The sequence below is a fragment of the Physeter macrocephalus genome, chromosome 4, assembly GCF_002837175.3.
Source record: "Physeter macrocephalus isolate SW-GA chromosome 4, ASM283717v5, whole genome shotgun sequence".
NCBI lineage: Eukaryota > Metazoa > Chordata > Mammalia > Artiodactyla > Physeteridae > Physeter > Physeter macrocephalus.
The window spans coordinates 87,837,349-87,855,875 of record NC_041217.1 but is presented as its reverse complement, the minus strand read 5'-3'; the positions used below and the strand labels follow the sequence as shown (position 1 = coordinate 87,855,875).

Below are 18,527 nucleotides of genomic sequence, written 5' to 3'. Positions count from 1 at the left end.
GGAATGCTATTAATATGAATTGGAAAGTAAAATGGAAAAGCAACTGGGGAGGGAAGGAAATGAGTTCAGTCTGAGTGTGAGAGTCTAGAGGTGTCCTGTAGACAGATGGAGGTGCAGGTCTGGAAATCCAGAGAAATCAGGACTAGAGGAAATGGCATGGGAGACATCAACGCGGGGGCAATAGTTTAAACACTGCACAGAAACAAAAGTGAGAGAAGGGAGGCAACGGGCAGATCCTCAGAAACAGTACATCACGGGACAGAGGAGAAGAAATGGTCCAAGAGGCAGAAAAAGATAAAAGAAGAAAAATGAAGAGGAAGTGAGGGAGGAGGAAGTGAAGAATATACAGTTGACTCTTGAACAACATAGGTTTGAACTGTGTAGGTCCACTTATATATGGATTTTTCTCAATAAATACCTACTACAATAAGTTACTTTTCAGCATTACCTTCATGAACTCTATAATCCAGTTCCACAAGGCCACTTTCAATTATTCATGCAACAAATATTTATCAAGCACATGAACAGCACTTGCTATGGGACTGTTGATAAAATGATAACATAAATACACAGTTCAGGGTTCATGAACCTTACAATGTAGCAGGGAGACATGAATAAAATAGATATTGTATGCTTTGGAAGATTATGATGGGGAAAGGGAACCCGAGAAGGTCAGAGAAGACTTCCTTGTGCAAATAACATTTGAGCTGAGACCTGAGAGATGAATGGAGTTAGGCAGTGAAAGAGGAAGGGGAAAGTGGGCTGTGCCCCAAACTTATACCATCTTCAAGCCTATGGTTACACTACTCCTTTCCCACTAGGATACCTTTCTTTTCTGTTGAAATACTACATGCCTTTCAGGCCCAGCTAACATGTCTGCCCCTCCATCAAGCCTTCCCTGAGTGCTCCAGCTGAAAGCACTTTCTCTCTTACACTCCCACCAGCACTTACTTTTCATTTTCCTTCAACACTGCTTTCTAATGTATTTTCTGATTACTTATACACACAGCTTGTCTCGTACACTAAATCTTAAAACATACTAAGAAAAGAGTCTGTTTCTTATTCACCTTATTCCTCAGACTCCCGGAACAAATATTTGCAGCATAAATTAATGCTTGTTTGACATCCCTTTTCAAATATGTTGTAATTCAATGAAGCTATTGTTGCAGGCTGTGCCTTTGGGACTGAACTTACTCTTTGGTTAAACCACAATACCATAGTCACGGTCCCCATGACTGATTAGTGTTTGCCACAGGGACTGCAACAACCCTAACAAACGGGCAACTGTTCTTGACTGACAGGAGTTTGGCAACAACTGCCAGTTCTCCAGTGGAGGCTGAAATGAACTGAGGAAGGACTGTCCGAATTGAGTCCCCATGCAGTGGGGCTCTATTTATTCCTTGCATTTGGGCTGCGAGACACAGTGACCCAGGCTTTGGCGTGAGGCTTTGGGGCTTTTCAGGGCAACAGAAACACTAATGCTTGGAACAAAATCGTCAAAGATCCATATCAATGGACAGCATCCTAATTTGAGGCAATGTGATAACAAGGGGAAGGGAGCTTTGAAGTCAGACAGACTAGCTCTGTGATCTCACCCATGTGCCTTCTTTGAGCCTCAGATTTCTCACCAAAAAACTATTCTGCAGAACAGTTGTGAAGATCATAGATAATGTCTTTACACATACAATGCTTGTGCTCTACTAAAATGTGTTTATTCATCTATCTTCCCCAATATAGTTTGCACCCTGAGGGCAGGGACTCGTTTTTTGCCTCTACGCCTGCAAAATTTAGCAAAGTGTGTAAATATTTTTTAAACAAATGAACGACAGTGATAGCTAAGATTTATGGAGCACTTACTTCATGCCAGATATTGTTGTAAATAGTAATATATTTAATCCTTCAACAACCCTAGAAAGGAGCAACCATTATGACCCAATTTTACAGAAAGAAAGCAGAATATAATTTTTTAAAATATGAAATTCTTGGTATAACTAATTTTGAAATAAAAATCTGGTGAGACTCACTTTAATCAATAAAAAAGGTAAAAAAAAAATTTTTTTTTTTGGCCACAGCACCCGGCTTCCCTCGCCCTTGGCGGTGAAAGTGCAGAGTCCTAACCACTGGACCGCCAGGGAATTCCTGGTAAAATACTTTTTAAAACCTGGAAATGAAAAAATACGTTGGAAGGAGAAAGAAGGAAGGAAATAAATGTAAGAATGGGAAGAAAGAGTAGGAAGAAGAAAGAGAGATAGAACACATGGAAAAAGAAGAAACAGTAAGATACTGTGGACTATCACTGTCCTTTGAAATAATAAGTAGACAACTCATCACTCTTCCCAGTTCTTCAACTGTGATTTCTTTATTTGTAAACTCCGAGAGTGACGGGGGATGAAAGACTTATCTTTCAGAGCATGACACAATTGGAGTAGTTTCCATCCAGTGAAAAGACGAGGAGACAAAGTTATCTCCAAAAGAGGATGGCATGAGCAAAATGTGAAAGCAGAGTACATTTGAAGAACACTGAACAGTGTTTTCACAGCTGAAGCTTGAAGTCTGCCTATGGGAAGAGTGAAAAATTCTGCTGGAAGGCCTTGAATAGCAGGGTAAGGAGTTAGACATATGTTCAGCAGGCAGTGGCTGCTGTTAAAGGAAACAGCAGTTGTGGTCTGGAGCAAAATGTTCTAGTTCTGAGTTCAGAAGACCAGAATTATTGTTCAAGTCTGATACTGGTTAGTCTTTACCCTAAACCTTAGATTATCTCTAAAATAGGGGTGATAAGGCAGTTGTAAGGATTAAATAAGATATTATGACAAGGTGTGTTCACTTTAAAAAGTAAAAATGTTATACAAAAGTAAGTTTTCACTGGACTTCCCCGGTGGCGCAGTGGTTAAGAATCCACCTGCCAATGCAGGGGACATCAGTTCGATCCCTGGTCTGGGAAGATACCACATGCTGCAGAGCAACTAAGCCCGCGAGCCACAACTACTGAGCCTGTGCTCTAGAGCCCGTGCTCTGCAACGAGAAGCCACCGCAATGAGAAGGCTACTGCAACGAAGAGTAGCCACCCCCACTCACTGCAACTAGAGAGAAAAGCCCCCACACAGCAACGAATACCCAATGCAGCCAAAAAATAGAAGAAATTAAAAAATGAATAAATTGAGGCATAATTCAGTTAAAAAAATAAGTTTTCACTGTTGTGAGGATTTAATTGATGCTTGAAGACTGAAATGGTAAAATTACTAAAGTGATGGATGTAGAAATGAAAAGGGGGCAATTGGAACAACATTTTGGAAAAAAAGGAGTTAATCGATTCGAAGATAATTTACAAATTCTAAACTCAGTGATTAGGGGAAAAGGAATATTAACCATAGAAACAGGGAAATCAGAAGGGGGTGAGTTTGGCTTTAAACAGTTCAGATGTCAGAAGAACATCTGCTAGAAATGTAGGACTGGAGCTTGGGTAGGACATCAACTTAAGACCTCTGCACGGGGAATTCCCTGGCGGTCCAGTGGTTAGGACTCCACCCTTTCACTGCGGAGGGCTCGGCCGCGTCGCCAAAAACAAAACCAAAACCAAACTCTTCGTAGAGGTGGTAGTTGAAGCCATGGAACATAATAGGTCACCAAGTAAGGGTTAATAATGAGAAAAAAGAGTGAGGGTATCTTAGGAACGTCTATGTTTACGTGGAAAAAGAACCTGGGTAAAGAGAACAACGAAGTGCGGGTCAGGGAGGATAGCACAGTTCCATAGTATATAAGAAAGGAGATTTTTTTTTTTAGATGAAGATGAGCTACATGATTCAGTCTAAATTAGGGAACATGAATTTGTTTAGGACCTGGTTAGAGTAGCTTGGGGCTTTTATCCAGCTTTGGTGCAGGGAACTAACAGTTGCCAGTGATAATACTAGTGCTGATACTGTTTTAGATAACTATTGATGGAAAGTTCAAAGGCCAAGACAATTAGGGATTTTTTTATTGTTTTGTTTTTGAGTAGTCCTTAGCAGTTCTTTTGGGCAGGGGGATTCGTCTGTGTATGTATTTGCACACATTTATTTGCTTTGTCTTATTTTGTCCTGTATGTCTTCCCTGTTTTTTGTTTGTTTGTTTCTGCATTTAAGCACATTTTCACAAGGAGTCTGTCCTGCATCAGACTTTTTTTGGCTTGCCTTTCTACTCCAGCTCCTAGGAGGCTTTGGTAGCTTTTCTTCTGCGTAACCAAGCAGGCCGCAGCCAGCAGATGGCACTATAGCAAGAGGGGCGGAGGGTCACTTTAGGACCTGACAACTGTGGACTAGTAACTTTACAGTTTCAGCCTCGGATGACTCAGTTGCACTTTCGCCCGGACTCTAATAAAGCAGGTCAAGCTGTGTGCAATTAAGAATTTCAAAGTACAAAATGGGATCTGCAGCTTTGTCTCCTCCATCCTGCGCCAGCATTAAACTGAAGGTATCGTCAAGTTGTGAAAGTGTTGTGAGAAGGGCTGTCCCGATATCGCCGTTTCCTGGTTAAAGTGGCCGAGGTGACCCCACTTTAACTAAATACAGGAGACAATCGAGACTATCCTGGTAATTTAAAGAAAAATTCACACAAATAGGCAATTACCTAAGCGTTTCCCGACAACGTGTAGCTTTAGCATATGAAATTCGCGACTTGTTTTTGTTACGTTCCTAATTTCATTTGAAAGTTCAGACACAGCCTCACTATCCAGATTTCCATAAGGAGTAAGAAAGATCCGCTGCAGTTCCGGAGGCCGCAGGGACGGCCCCTAGACCCCTACTGTCCAGGTTCTCTTACGTGGAAGCTTGAGACGGAGGCCTCTGTTGCAGGTGGGCTGCTCCTTACAGACACACCAAACGCACACACACAAACAGAGAAGCCGCCATAGCGGAAAACAGAGTGCAAAACTGCAAGCCTTGGACTTCACTGGTGGCGCAGTGGTTAAGAATCCGCCTGCCAATGCAGAGAACATGGGTTCGAGCCCTGGTCCGGGAAGATCCCACATGCCGCGGAGCAACTAAGCCTGTGCTCCACAACTACTGAGCCTGTGTGCCACAACTACTGAAGCCCGTGTGCCTAGAGCCTGTGCTCCACAGCAAGAGAAGCCACCGCAATGAGAAGCCAACGCACTGCAGCGAAGAGTAGCCCCCATTCACAACTAGAGAAAGCCTATGCACAGCAACGAAGACCCAACCAGCCATAAATAAATAAAATAAATTTATTTTAAAAAATACAAAAAAAACTGCAAGCCTTTACCTTTTCAAACACAACAACTCGAGCAGGTCAGGATACGCCCCAACACTAACTCTGCAGGGGCACCCAGAAGAGATTGGTTACCATGGCCACGTAGGAAGCCTCCCGGATAGCTTTCTTAGCTTTCTTCTTACACACACCTACTCACGCGAGCTCCACCCACGCAGGTCGCTAGCTCGGCAATCTGCTAGCCATGCCTAATTGCGTTCTGCGCTCGCCTCTCTGCCCTTGCACCTTCGTACTACGGCGCCTGCCCGTCGCCGCGGCCCGGATCGGGAAGTGTCAAGCGGGAGCTGGGTTCCCCCACCTTCGCCGCTATCGCCGCTGACACCCGGACCCCAACTCCAGGCCCGGGCCCAGCCGCCATGACGAACGGTGAGAACTAATGCCCAGAGCCGAGGATGGGAGTGCAGTACGAGTGGAAACCTGGCGGGCGGAGCCGGGACTGACGTGGCCGTTCTCCCCACCCCCTCCCAGCCCAGTCCCCCTTTGGCCTCTCGGTGCCCCATCTCCTGTCCCCTATACTTCTTTGGGGGTTCCCCCGTTCCGTGCCCATCTAGAACCCCTAGTGCCTCTTGTGCCCACACCCGTAGTCCTTGGTTCCCACACTGTGCCCTTCTCCCTTCCTAGAAGTTCGTTCTGACCCTTACAAGCCACTTCGCGAGGCCAGTCCCGGTTGAACTATTGCTTTAGCACCAGGAAAAAGAGGATCCTCCTCACAGCCCTCTGTGTTCTCAGACTTTTGGATAGTAGGCTCTTTGGGATGACTGATAAATCACACAGGATTTTAAACCCCGTACTTCTGCGGGGGCGGGGGTGAATGTAGATCCTAAAAAAGGAGTTCTCCTTGTTTTGTTAAAATGTCGGGAAGCTTTCTTGTATTTGATTCTAAAGTCCTGCCTGGGCGATCCCATCTGGAGACTGTGGCTAGTGTTGCAGGGGTTGGATTTAGACACTGCCTCTTCTAAAGATGATGTGGTAGTTGCCTCCCTGTTTATCTGACCTAATTTTCCAGGCCTCTTCAAACACTTTATAGACATGATTTCAGAATTCCAGGGAAGGGCAGGAAACTCTGACTTTGTGGTCTTTAGAGTCGATCTTACAGGAAAAAAGATGACAAGACCTCTTAGGCAGTGTGATTTGAAGGGCTAGGAAAGCATTTCTCAAAAGTACCTTCTCCATAAGCCTGGTGCTAAAGTTTCAAATTTCACCTCCTTGTGACTTTTGGCTTTGCAAAAACTTACGGGAGAAAAGACTAGCATGTATTGTTCATCATAAAACTTGGTGTATGTATTAATTCACTGGACCCTTTCCTGTGTGACATCTAGTTGTGAGATAGTTTTACTGGAGGGAGAGAGGGAGATGGAGTGGCCCAGAACTGGCAGATGCCAGTTGTGTAAAATATCCTTTTGGAGCTTCCTGGGCAGTCAGAGGTCTGAGGTTAGTAGGCACAGTACAAGAAGGGACATCACCCGGAGGAAGAAATCATCTGAACTGAGAAATAAGAGAGCAGTTGGACACATAGTAATTAATAAATAAGTTTTAGTCACCCTTTCCCCTTTTGTGGTCTGATTTTTTTTTCCACTTAGGTGATTCTTTGTGCTTACAAGACATAGCTTGGTTTACAAATGTAAGAAATAGAACTAATTGTTCAAAGCTTTTTTCCCCACAATTGTTCCACCTTGTCAAAGCCTCAGATCTTTTTTTGCTTGTTTGTATTCAAGAATCTGTTTACTCAGGCAGAAATTTGGTTTGTAGGTAGAGTATCATGCGTGAAGTGTAAGATAAGCATAGGAAAATTGTAGTCATATGGATTCTAACTCTTGAAATTTCCATTAAGCTTTACTTTTGCCTTAACATATTCTTCACCAACAGATGCAGATCTGAGAGACTTGGCCAAATATCTACCTCTCCTTTATCACATGAGTGATTTATAGGAAGAACATGTTTCATTCTCTCAGCTCAGGCTCGAAGGATTCTTATGCCTCTCTCAACCTAATGCCAACACTGGCCATTCCTGGTAGGCTGATTCCACATAAAGTGATGCACTCTTCTCAGAATTTATACTTCTTGAAAGTAGAGGGAAGGGGGCAGTGAAATCTTTGTAAGGGGGTTGTCTACAAGTGATTTGGGGGAACAGAAAGGTAACCTTGTTAGTCCCAGGACCTTGGCTCCCTCTTGTCAGGGCTGGCACTGCAGTTGAGGTTATCATCTTGATATTATATCACACTCTGTTCTCCAGGGGGATCACCTGTCCCAAGCTGGATTAGCACCAAAGGTTTTCTTCTCTTTCTGTAACAGTGTACTCGTTGGATGGGATTCTGGTGTTTGGTTTGCTCTTTGTCTGCACCTGTGCTTACTTCAAGAAAGTACCTCGTCTCAAAAGCTGGCTGCTCTCAGAGAAGAAGGGAGTTTGGGGTGTGTTTTACAAAGGTAAGATCATATCTGTTCAGGGAGAGGAGATTGCCATCTCTGGACAGTGAGGTGCTGCAAGGTGGGGGTGGGATAGGCTGGAATTGTATGTGGTTCAACTTTTACATAATTGTTTATTTTAGCTCCAAGGTAATTTTAGTATTCTCCATGGAGTAAAACTATATAAATTAAACAATTTTAGACTGGACTAGAGTTGTTGGAAGGAATATTTTCCCAGTGAAAAGTTTTTTTCTGAATTTCTGGAAAGAATATATTGGAGTCTTTTTTAAGTATTGATTTTATTAACTCAGATGCTTTTTTACTTTTTATTTTGGGCATCTTCATCTGGAATCCTACTTACCTAGATCTTTTTTCAAAATAAGGCAAAATATAAACTAACAGTATATTCATCTAGAACCAAGGGCTTAAGGGTAGTATTTAAATACATTCCTCCGGGCTTCCCTGGTGGCACAGTGGTTGAGAGTCCGCCTGCCGATGCCGGGGACACGGGTTCGTGCCCCGGTCCGGGAAGATCCCACATGCCGCGGGGCAGCTAGGCCTGTGAGCCATGGCCGCTGAGCCTGCGCGTCCAGAGCCTGTGCCCCGCAACGGGAGAGGCCACAGCAGTGAGAGGCCTGCGTACCGCAAAAAAACAAACAAACCAAAAAAAACACTCCTGGGTGGGTTCTTGAGACCCTTGATAGGTCTCTTCATCTGTGACTAGAGATTTCAAATCTTGAAAGTGAGGACTTATATGAAGGGCAGGGTTTGATTTCTTTTCTCGTTTTATTTTTTCCTGCTAGCTGCTGTGATTGGAACTAGGCTGCATGCTGCTGTAGCAATCGCCTGCATTGTAATGGCCTTCTACGTCTTGTTCATAAAATGAATTCCAAAGCATCCATTTCATCAACTGCCAACCAAGGGGACGAAGGTGAAGAACCTGTCAGGAGCCTGGGCCCAGCATAGGAGAGTTCAGCTAAAATCATCAAAGTCCCCAGGATGACACCACAGCATCTGCCCCTACCTTATGTGGGGAAAACTCCTCGTGGTTACAAACATTATTTATGCTTCAGGGGACTACAGAAAGCCAGCTTCCTTTGACCTGTGTGTAAATCAGTCCTCAGCAGAGAGCATATAATGTCCAGATAAATTACACCCCTCAGTGATACGATTACATACCTCCTGCTTAAAAATCTGTCACCTATTTTGTTCTTCAGCCCCTCATCAGGAACTTTTCACACTGAGGCTCATTAGGGGAGGATATAAGCTGTATTCAAACTTCTTGGAAGGAGGGATAATTTTCAAGACTTGACTTTTTTTTTTTAGTGTTTGATTTGGATTTGGCAAGTTGCAGGGGCCTGGGAGGCTGGGGTGGGGAGGCTGGGTGGGAAATAGGAGTTAAACAATGCCAAGGAATTTTTTGGCTTTGGAAATTTATCTTTCATATACCCATCTGGGAACATAAGAGAGAGGCATGATCCTCATTGCAAAAAGAGAACAGACGAAATAGCTGTGCTGTGTGCTGGTAGCCAGAGAGTTTTGCCAAGAGAATCTGGGCCTACATAAGATTTGGAAATTGTGTGAGACCAGAAAGGAGTAACTTAGACAAGAAACAATGTTCTATTCACCAGTATTCCCAAAAGGAAACTTCACCCCCTCAAATGGTATATTGAAACTGTTGCTATTTTCCTAAAGCTTTTTAAATATTTTCTAAATTACTGAGTGCTAAATACTGTTACTCAGTTTTAAATGCCACCACTAGGGGAAAGAGAAACTATTGAAGAAATAATTTGCAGTTGGGGTAGAAGAAATAAATAAATCTAGTATATTAATTCATATACTAGTAAAGTCATCTAGAACTTATTGTGATGTTAGATGGAAGTTCTGTCATGTTAACCAAGATACAAACTTATTCTTTGTTTAAATCTGGGTTATTTTGGCAATTTTCAGTTGATTACTTGTGTTTCTTGGCCCACTTTTAATTTTCTTCATATTGTAGTATTCTTTAGCTGTCTCTTGGAAATTATAAGAACATGGGAAATCTGAATGAGAGAAGTTGATGGCATCCATAGGCATGTTTGGACAGTTCATAGAATCCATGAATAAAATGAGAGTGTTTTCTAAAGTAAAGGAAAGCAGAGGTTTGCAATTGAGATTGATGGGCTTTTCCATGGAGTATGGGAACTCCTGAGCAAATCACTTTAGATGACTCTACATTTGAAGGGAAGACTTCTACATTCCCTCCTCCTTTTATCTGCAAAAGGATCAACTGTTGCATTTATGAAGCCTAGAACTTCTCTATTAAAAAAAGAGTTGGTCTAAAATTAAATTATTGTAAAGAGCAAGCAGAGACATAGGTCTACCAGTGGAATTGTTCACTAAAGTAAAACTTGACTGTGGACAAGTTGGCTGTGGTTGACCCCAGTGTGGCAGTAAATTGTCTTTTGTCTTATTCCAAAAGAACAAAAGCTGCTAGGAAGTTTAGGTTCTGAAACATGCAGTATAGTGCTTTGACGGTTCCTAGAAGTATAGAAAGTCATCAAACACTACATGTCTAATCATCTCAGAGTTATGGCTGTTATCTCTTCAGGAATTGGTCCACAGGGTAAATTTCAATGATTCATATATTTTTCATTGTCATTTCTGAGGATCTTTCACACAAGAGAAAGGAAAGCTAGTGGAACAGAAAGAAGAGTTACACCTTGTGGGTGTGAGTTTGGAACCTGTTGGCCAAGGGGAATGTCACTCTCTGGAAATACAGGTTCAGCATGTTTTGCACTTGTTATTTTGTAGCTTTAATGACTTTTGTGTCCTAATAGGGCTAATATCTCTAAGCTTGGTGTTTAGAGCTTCTTCATATTTTAAACTAGTCCCATTTCACAGCTCAGATCAATTTTTACTGCCTCCTCGGTGGGTCATCTTGACCTAAACTCTTGAACTGTTATATTTTGAGATGTTTTCATACCAGAATGTACCAAAAAGTACACAGAGTGAAGGTAATTTACAGCAAGAAACAAATACACAGCTTATTTCATTTCTTGACTTTAGATAAGCAGAAACTTGTTTAATTCATTACTTTGGTTGATGTGTCATATATATTTGACCGAAAATTGTAGGAAGTTGTTCCTCTAAGGGAGTCTTTTAGGGGTGGAAGAAGGGGGATAGCAGTATTGCCTCAGATTCAAACTGGCATCACCATAAACCCTGTATGCCAGGGTGGAATGAAGTCAGCTTTTTATAGTTGAAATAAGACTTTTTATTCACCATTGTCTGCACAAATCCTTGAAAATAAAGTTTCTTTCCCTACTGTTTTTGTCCATTTTGTCACATGCATGCTGAATTATTGAACTTTGTTCAATACTCCCCTGGGTTCTGCCCATAGTATACCTTTTTAGTTTATATTAGTGAATATCATCAATCCTGTTAACCCTTTGTGATGGTCACTGAATGTATGATGTATGTATGATATAGTTCAGAATCTATGAGGGTATAGCTTTCTCCTTTGAGGAAACTAATTATATATATATATCTCAGCATATATATAAATACATTTTGAGGTGTATTAAACAATGTAGATAACATTCCTCAATACATTTTACCTACTACTGCTATTAAAATAAAAGTATCAACTGCCATTACAAGCCATAAACTTCAGTGAAATGCAGTTATCACGTTACCCAGCCACATACCTAGAAAATCCTTGGGCTTCTGGTGCATGCAATGGACACTTTTCCCCAATTGGTTTATTCCAAGTACATGGTGGGACTGGCACAAGTACAAATGATAACTTAACAAAATTCTGATTTGTCTTCCCCCCTCACATGTATTTCTTGAAAAAGGAGAAAGAAGGAACTGAGACATTCAAATTGTGCTTTGTGATGTGAAAGGAGCTAATTTTAACTTACATAATTGTTCCTTTTTTTTTTCTTACACTCGAAAGATTTATTTTAGCGGATATGAAAGTAAATGAAGATTCAGCAATATGACTGCCACAGCAAGTTCTGGGTAGCAAGAGGGCTCAGGAGCTAATTTTAACTTACATAATTGTTCCTTTTTTTTTTCTTACACTCATTCTTGAAAGATTTATTTTAGCGGATATGAAAGTAAATGAAGATTCAGCAATATGACTGCCACAGCAAGTTCTGGGTAGCAAGAGGGCTCTGTGGGGACAGGGATATGTCTTCCTACCTTTACTTATTATACTACTACCTAGTGTGTATTAGGTAGTATATTAGTAGTATATATAGTTACTATATTCTAACTACCTAGCCCTTGGACTTAAGTAATCTATTCTCACCTTTCCCTTTGGTAAAATGATGTTTGCCTTCTCCCATGGGAGAAGGAGCTCCTAGGGAAGCTGATGTTGGTAATGACCAGAATTTGCCTTCTCCCTGGGAAAGAAATCATTCACCTAGAGGTCTCCTGAGATTGAATCATCTTATATCCAGAACTTGGATCAAAGATCAAAGAAAAACTACTGATATGGATATAAATGTGTAGCTGCACAGAGATCCAAAGACAATCACGATTCAGTATTGTGGGAATTTGTCCCGCCTTTACCTGGGCCCTTGGTTCCCCTCCGAGCCACGTGGGGGCGGGAAAGTGCGCACTCGGCGAGGGCCTGTGCTCGGTTGTTCCTCCCAGAACCCTCCGGGGCGGAGGGCTTTAAAGGAGCTTGCGCACTTCCGCCCTTTCACCGGAGGGAGCGCGGCGTGGGGTGAGGCTGGTTAGAAGTGTGGCGAGGTGTGTGGAAGGCGCCTGCGGGCTGAGTGTGTGAGTGGACGCGCGAATGTGTGAGTGCACGCGCGAATGTGTGAGTGCGTGCGCCCGCCCCCGTGCCCCTCCCCCGGCCTACACCTTGATCTTATTTGATCGGGTTGTGACTCCAGCCCCGCCGGACCAACCCGAAATGAAAAGCTCCCCTCCTGCGAAGCCCCTTTCTCGGGGCGCTGTGCAGCGAGGCCCCTTGGGCGGTGGCAACGCCGCGGTCCCGGAGGTCCCGGAGCTGGTCCTACGGGGCCCGGCGCTCAGAAGTGATGAATTGATCAGATAGACGAGGCTGGGCTTGTCCCGGGCCACTGATTATCGAGGCGATTCTGATCTGAGCCCGGGCCCAGGGCACGGCCGCCCGTGGCGTTGAGGCTAACGTGTCAACGGTCGGCTGCGGGCCCCGGTCGCTGGCGGACGGAGGTTGAATGAGCCGTCGCCTCGCCCGCGGGAGCGGGAGCTGAAAGGATATGGAGGCCTTGTTCCCCACTGCGGTTTTCTTTTGTAGCCGCCTCCCTTTTTTTCTTTAGACCCGACTTGTCATGATGACTCTTTTGTATGTTACCAACGCTGGTGCCCCCGGTCTAAAGGCACTATACAGCGCCTGCCGCGAAGGGATATATGTACATATGCATGTCTGTATACGTGTATATATCCGTAAGAGAACTTGGAGACCTTATAAGAATTCAGATTCCAGGGACCTGCACCGGATTTACTGAATTAGAATTATCGGGGTGGGGGGGTCTAGGAATCTATATTATTTAAAGCCTCCATGCATGGATCGCAGGAATAAATTTTTTGATGTTCAGTATCAACCCACACGAGGTGATTATCCCAGAGAGTCACCCCCTTTGCCACTTTCAGCTATTCTAAATAAAGAGAACTGAAAATATTGCCACTTGGCAGCAAACACTATGAACAGATTGCAGTACCTCGGTGGAAGAGGGGCTGTAATAGTTTTTGGTGGTATTGACCCTGCACCTGAGTACCAGGAAGAAGCCCTTTCATATCTGATTTATTCAACAATGCATATGCTGTCCAATCTTAGAAATGGGAACTTAAGTGTACAATATTCTAAACGGTCTGCCATTTCTTGCTCATTTTAATAGGCTCCTGTGAGTGGCTTGTAATTTTAGAAACCACATTACTGTATCAGTTTTTAGGTACCTTCAGACACTAGGATCAGATTGTTGAACCCTGTTTCCAAGAATAGGGGGCTATATATCACAGCACAAGTCAAGGCTAAGAAAAGAGAATTGACTCCCAGGCAAGGAGACAGTAGCAGAGTTAAGAGACTGAACAATGGCAAGGAGCCAGGGAGATGGAGCCCTCATGGAAAAGTAGAGCTCAGCAGATGACTAAATCCAGAAGGTCTGAAATCTGTTAAGCGTGACCTCAGCATAAGTGTGAATGCCACAAAGAGCTACTAAAATTAGTGTTTGTAAGCTCAAGAGAATGGACTATGTCCATTCTTGTTTTCCCAACACTTAGCTCAGTACCTGACACATATAAGTTTGCAAGAAATGTTGAATGGGTATGGTTGGAATGACTCCAGTTCACAAAACGTGAATACCTGTCTCCTGCCAAAAACTGCTGTTCTGTCCTAAATCTGTATCTTTTCAGCAAGATGACTTTCCGAGCTGCAAATATGCCCAACAGGACTAGTTTCTAGAAGTTGAGAAACTTCCATATTTTAAGAGTAGTCATGTGGCAACTGGTAGTCCATGGGTAACAGATACTCCAGGCTTCATCTTACACAAATCTATTTAATGGAGGTGGGCGGCAGGATGTTCCACTATGATTAATTAGTCCAGGGGCCTGTCAGCACTTAGGTGGAGAAGAAGCCACCATCATTCTTTCGGGAATACCCTCCATTGCTGGCTGCAGTGTGAGGGGACACTGTGGAGAAAAGAGAAGAGGGAGTGGGCTGTGAATTTCAGGTCCTTTGCCTTTTCTGGGAACTTGTTGCCCATACATTTATGGGGACAATGGAGAAGTTTCTAACAGCTGAGGAAACTGGCGTATAGAGGACTGATGGGAGGTAGCTATAGGCCTTTCACTCCCTGGTTTCTGCCCTTTGCTGAAAATTTTTGTCCCCTAGACCTAAGGCTGAGGTAGTGGCTCTGAAAAACTGAATTCATTTCCTAGCTCCACAGTCAGCATGTCCCCTGGGTTTAGTCTCATATGTGCCAGACTTTCAGTTATCCCTGATGTTTCCTAATAGGCAATCACCTCAACTCCCTGATTCCTGTGACCATTTAGAAAAACTCTTGGACCACCCATCTGCCTCCCACCCCTCAGTCTTCTGACCCTTACCTATGGATCCCTGGATGCTGTGAATAGACTCCTTCTTAGGGTTGATCCAGTGTCTGATGTTAGCTCGGGAAGTGATGGGGGGTGGCTGGGGAGGGGAAAAAAATTCTCCAGGGAATTGGATCTTGATTCTAGAAGATGGTGTGAGGAAGAACATGGGAGAGTGAAATCAATCAGGAGAAGAAAGGTAAGGAGGGAAAGAGTTGCATTCAACCTTAAAAATAAAGCAGCCGAAGGCCCTTTTTACCCTCTGGAATTAACCAAAGATTTTGTGCTACAGATGAGCACAATCTTGGAAGATCTGTTCATTTTAGAAAATAAAAAAACAGAACTTGTATTACAGAAGTAAAAAATACAGAAATCTATACAAACAAGAACCTATTGATTGTTATTTCCCAGGTGACACTTTACCTTACTTGATTGACATTGTCCTTAAGGAGAGGCTCCGCCTCCACCACTTACCCATGGGTATCCTGAATGGTCTCCTTGTGTATCAGTGTCTCACTTTTGCTCTTGAATGTCCCTGTGTGGTGGTTGTACAAGGCTGCTAATCGGAAATCCAGATCATCCTTCGGTATCTACGGAGGAAGCCAACCCCGCCACCCCAGGGTTAACTTGCCATATTTGCACCTGCTCTAGTTGGGTTCTGTTGGGCTCTACTCTTCCCCCAAAGCAAAGTGAACCCCTTTTGGGCCTGGGATCCACCAACTCCCTACATACCAAATTACTATACATGATGACTTATTAACTCTTGTCCATATAGAATTGTCTCATGGTTAGGTCTAAGGAGTGGGGAGCTCTCCTGGAGACATGAGAACCACTATATTGTCCTTGACTTGAGCTTAATGGGCCTTACCTCGTTCATGGTTATAATGAGAAGTCTGGTGAGACAATGATTTGCTCCAGATAATCAACTGCAGCAAAACCCAAGCCTTCTGACTTCCCAGAGGAAGTTGATAAGTTGGTATTTGGTTTTAGATTTGGTAGGATCTTGGATTGGGGATAAGATAAAGATGCTAAGGTAGGCAGGGACAGACTACCTTTCAAAAAGGATATTTATTAGTCCTAAGTGGATATAAGGAGAAATAGCATTTCAATGCTAGGTACCTCAGGATCAAAAAAATAAACATCCTGCCTCATGGACGTGATTGTGGGAGTTGAGCTGAGTCGACACCAGGGTTCCTGTTGCTGAGCAAGGTGTGTTGGGTTCTTATATGGCAGTTTCTGCAAAAGAGAAACCACACCCACCCCTGGTTACCGGAGGCCTTGCTGATGTGATAGCTTCAGTGACATCCATCCCCTTATCCCATCCCATTTTAATTGAATCGCAGACATCTAAAAGAGAAGAACGAAATGGGGCATGACTCCCAGGCTTCTGATCCTCCTAAGTTTTCAATGTTAGAACTGACAGAAATGGGCCAGGAATACAGGGAAAGGGGTGAAGTGGGACAGGAGGTGAAGGGTGGGGAGCAGAGAGGCAAGATGAGCTCAGGTTTAGAAGTCCTGAGCTTGAAGAAGAGAGAAGATATCCTAATGCAATTAACAGGTAGGAAATTGAAGTGTGCAGTTGTTGGAGGAGAGCTCAGAACAAGTAGTAGAGATCTGGGGGTCATCCCCCTGAAGTGGTGGTTGAAGCCTGCCAAAAGGCGTCTGACCAACAAGGAAGAGGCAGTTCATGAGGACTGCACAATATTATAATGGGGGTGGCGCTGGCAGCAGTCAGAGACTAGAGAATCAGGAGAGAGCAGTGTCTAGGCAGGTGAGAAAATTTCAGCAAGCAGGGAAGGGTCACTGTGTCTGCAGGAATGTCAAAAAGTTCATTGGATGTTCAGTCCTCTAATTAAAACCCCACAAGTACGAATATGAAAAGCATACAGCTGATTTCTTCATTACATGTAAAATGCCATACTGTTCACCACCATATCCCCAGTGCCTAGCACAGCAACATAACACATGGTGTTCTAAAATGAAATATTGATTGAATCAATGACTGAATTCCAGTGAGTACAACTACAACCTAGTAGAAATCTCAGCCTATCCGATGTAGGAACCCTCCTCCTCCCCTGTATATAACACAGTGCTGTGTGACTCAGCTCAACTAGGCATTAATTGAATGGTGTGAACCAGGCACTATACTGTCACCAAGAAAGATGAAAAAGGAAATGGGAAAACTACAAATACATATGATGCAAGCACAGGCAGCTCTCTTCCCATTCCTCGAAGGCTGCATAAGCCTCATCATCTCTATAAGGAAAAGGCTGAGACGGTCTTTCACTGAGAACGTCAAGCCTGTCAAGCGTGAGTGCCATCTTCACGTCCATTTTCCTTCCATCTCAGAGAAAGGGAAGTCCCTTTTATTCAAGAATCACCCTTCCCTGAACCCAGCCCTTCCTGGTGCTTTAGGGCCCTGTGCTATCCTGCCATCCCCTGTACCCAGCTTCTCCTCATTCCTTTGTCACTGTCTAGCTACCACTCCATGACCTTCCCTACCGAGCCAGCCTTCTTAAAGAGTCAACACTTGCCACCTCCACTTCCTCCCCGTTCCCATTCCCTCTTCCGCCCACTGCAGTCTGGCCTCTGCCTCAAGCACCCACTGAAACTACTCTTGCTGGTGACCACCGACCTTTGTGGCTAGGTCAGGTGGATCCTTTCCAGTCCTGATCTTACTGACCTCTGCGGTTTCTGCACCATGACTCTGATTCCACGAAATGTTCTCTCCATCCTATGTGGGTCCAGCTCCTCCTGCCTCTGGCTATTACTTCTCAGCTTCCTTCTCAGCTCTGCTTTCTCTCTCTGTCCCTTAGTGGTCTCCACCAGGGGAGGAGGAGGCTCTCCAGTCAGAGCCTTTCGGACTCTCACATTCACTGGATGAGCTCATTCTCTCCTATAGCTTCAACCACCAGATGAATACTGTGGCTTCAACCCACATACTGACATCTTCAACCCACAGCTCTCAACCAGGTTGCCTACTCTTCATCTCTATGGAAATGTCCCACAGGCACCACGAAAGCAACAGCTACATAACTGATCTCAACATCTTTCTCCCCAAACCTGCTTTCCCTGGATGCCTCATTCAGTAAATGGTATCAGGTAAGCCCTCAGAAACCTGGAAGCTCTCCCTGACTCATCCACTCTCTTGAGCCCATATCCAGTCAGCCACAAAGTCCCATCAGTCCTGCCCTTTGCATCTTACCGCCATCCCCTGCATCTCTGCTGTACATCGTTACTCCTCCTGGAGATCGCTGCACCAGCCTCGTAGCTGAGCCCTCTTGTCGCACTAACATCCTGTCCAATCCACTGCCACTTGTGCTTTCTACAACACCCATCTAGTATGTCACTCCAGTGCTTACAGTCCTGAGATGATTCCCCAGGATGAAAACCTAGCTCACTAGCATGGTGTACACAGCACACCCAGCCCAGGAGGGTCACCTCTCCAGCTTCCACCCTCTCCACTCCTCCATTTCACACCAACGCTTCAGCCACTTTGGACTCCTTGGTCCCAAAGAGGCCACCCTCATCTTCCTCTCCATGTATGTGCACCTGCTGCTCCCTTTGCCTTGAATGTCTGGTTCCTGTTTCCTTCCTCCTAACTTACATTCCACCTCCTCCCTCCCCTGGTCCAGCTGACTCATATTTGGATGTCAAAACTCACCTGCTCTGGGAGGCTTTCCTTTAAGCTCCTGTTTCCCTTGACACACCACATATAACTGTCACAACACATGTGCTGTTGTGCAAGCACTTTTGCTGTTGATGTTGTCAGTCTGGCTTTTCTACTAGATTTCCCT

General features: G+C 44.1%; 2 protein-coding genes and 1 non-coding gene across 3 annotated transcripts; 2 read left to right on the top strand and 1 right to left on the bottom strand.

Moving 5' to 3' along the window:
- Positions 1–5,470: 5,470 nt before the first annotated feature.
- TMEM167B (transmembrane protein 167B) lies at positions 5,471–10,927 on the top strand. Its single transcript, XM_007106453.4, has 3 exons — positions 5,471–5,625; positions 7,552–7,683; positions 8,466–10,927. Exons 1-3 carry the CDS (start codon positions 5,616–5,618, stop codon positions 8,546–8,548), a joined length of 225 nt encoding a protein of 74 aa, XP_007106515.1. The 5' UTR covers positions 5,471–5,615; the 3' UTR covers positions 8,549–10,927.
- Positions 10,928–12,353: 1,426 nt separating this feature from the next.
- On the top strand, positions 12,354–12,767 carry LOC112063887 (small Cajal body-specific RNA 2). The gene has a single exon (XR_002891235.1). It is a non-coding gene; the product is annotated as a small Cajal body-specific RNA 2 (non-coding RNA).
- A 1,408-nt stretch (positions 12,768–14,175) lies between these two features.
- CFAP276 (cilia and flagella associated protein 276) lies at positions 14,176–18,068 on the bottom strand. The gene is made up of 5 exons (XM_028488172.2): positions 17,936–18,068; positions 15,850–15,992; positions 15,205–15,320; positions 14,746–14,873; positions 14,176–14,328 (listed from the first exon to the last, which is right to left on the bottom strand). The coding sequence occupies exons 1-5, from the start codon at positions 18,066–18,068 to the stop codon at positions 14,258–14,260; spliced, it is 591 nt and encodes a 196-aa protein (XP_028343973.1). The 3' UTR covers positions 14,176–14,257.
- Positions 18,069–18,527: the final 459 nt, after the last annotated feature.

Coding starts and splice junctions, on each gene's coding strand:
- CFAP276 (XM_028488172.2), bottom strand. CDS start 18,068: ATGGGTGTTGTAGAAAGCACAAGTGGCAGTGGATTGGACAGGATGTTA. Junction 15,993..17,935: donor CAGAGATGCAGGGGATGGCG/GTAAGATGCAAA, acceptor TCCGGTAACCAG/GGGTGGGTGTGGTTTCTCTT. Junction 14,874..15,204: donor ACCATTCAGGATACCCATGG/GTAAGTGGTGGA, acceptor ACCATCTTCTAG/AATCAAGATCCAATTCCCTG.
- TMEM167B (XM_007106453.4), top strand. Junction 7,684..8,465: donor TTGGGGTGTGTTTTACAAAG/GTAAGATCATAT, acceptor TTTTCCTGCTAG/CTGCTGTGATTGGAACTAGG.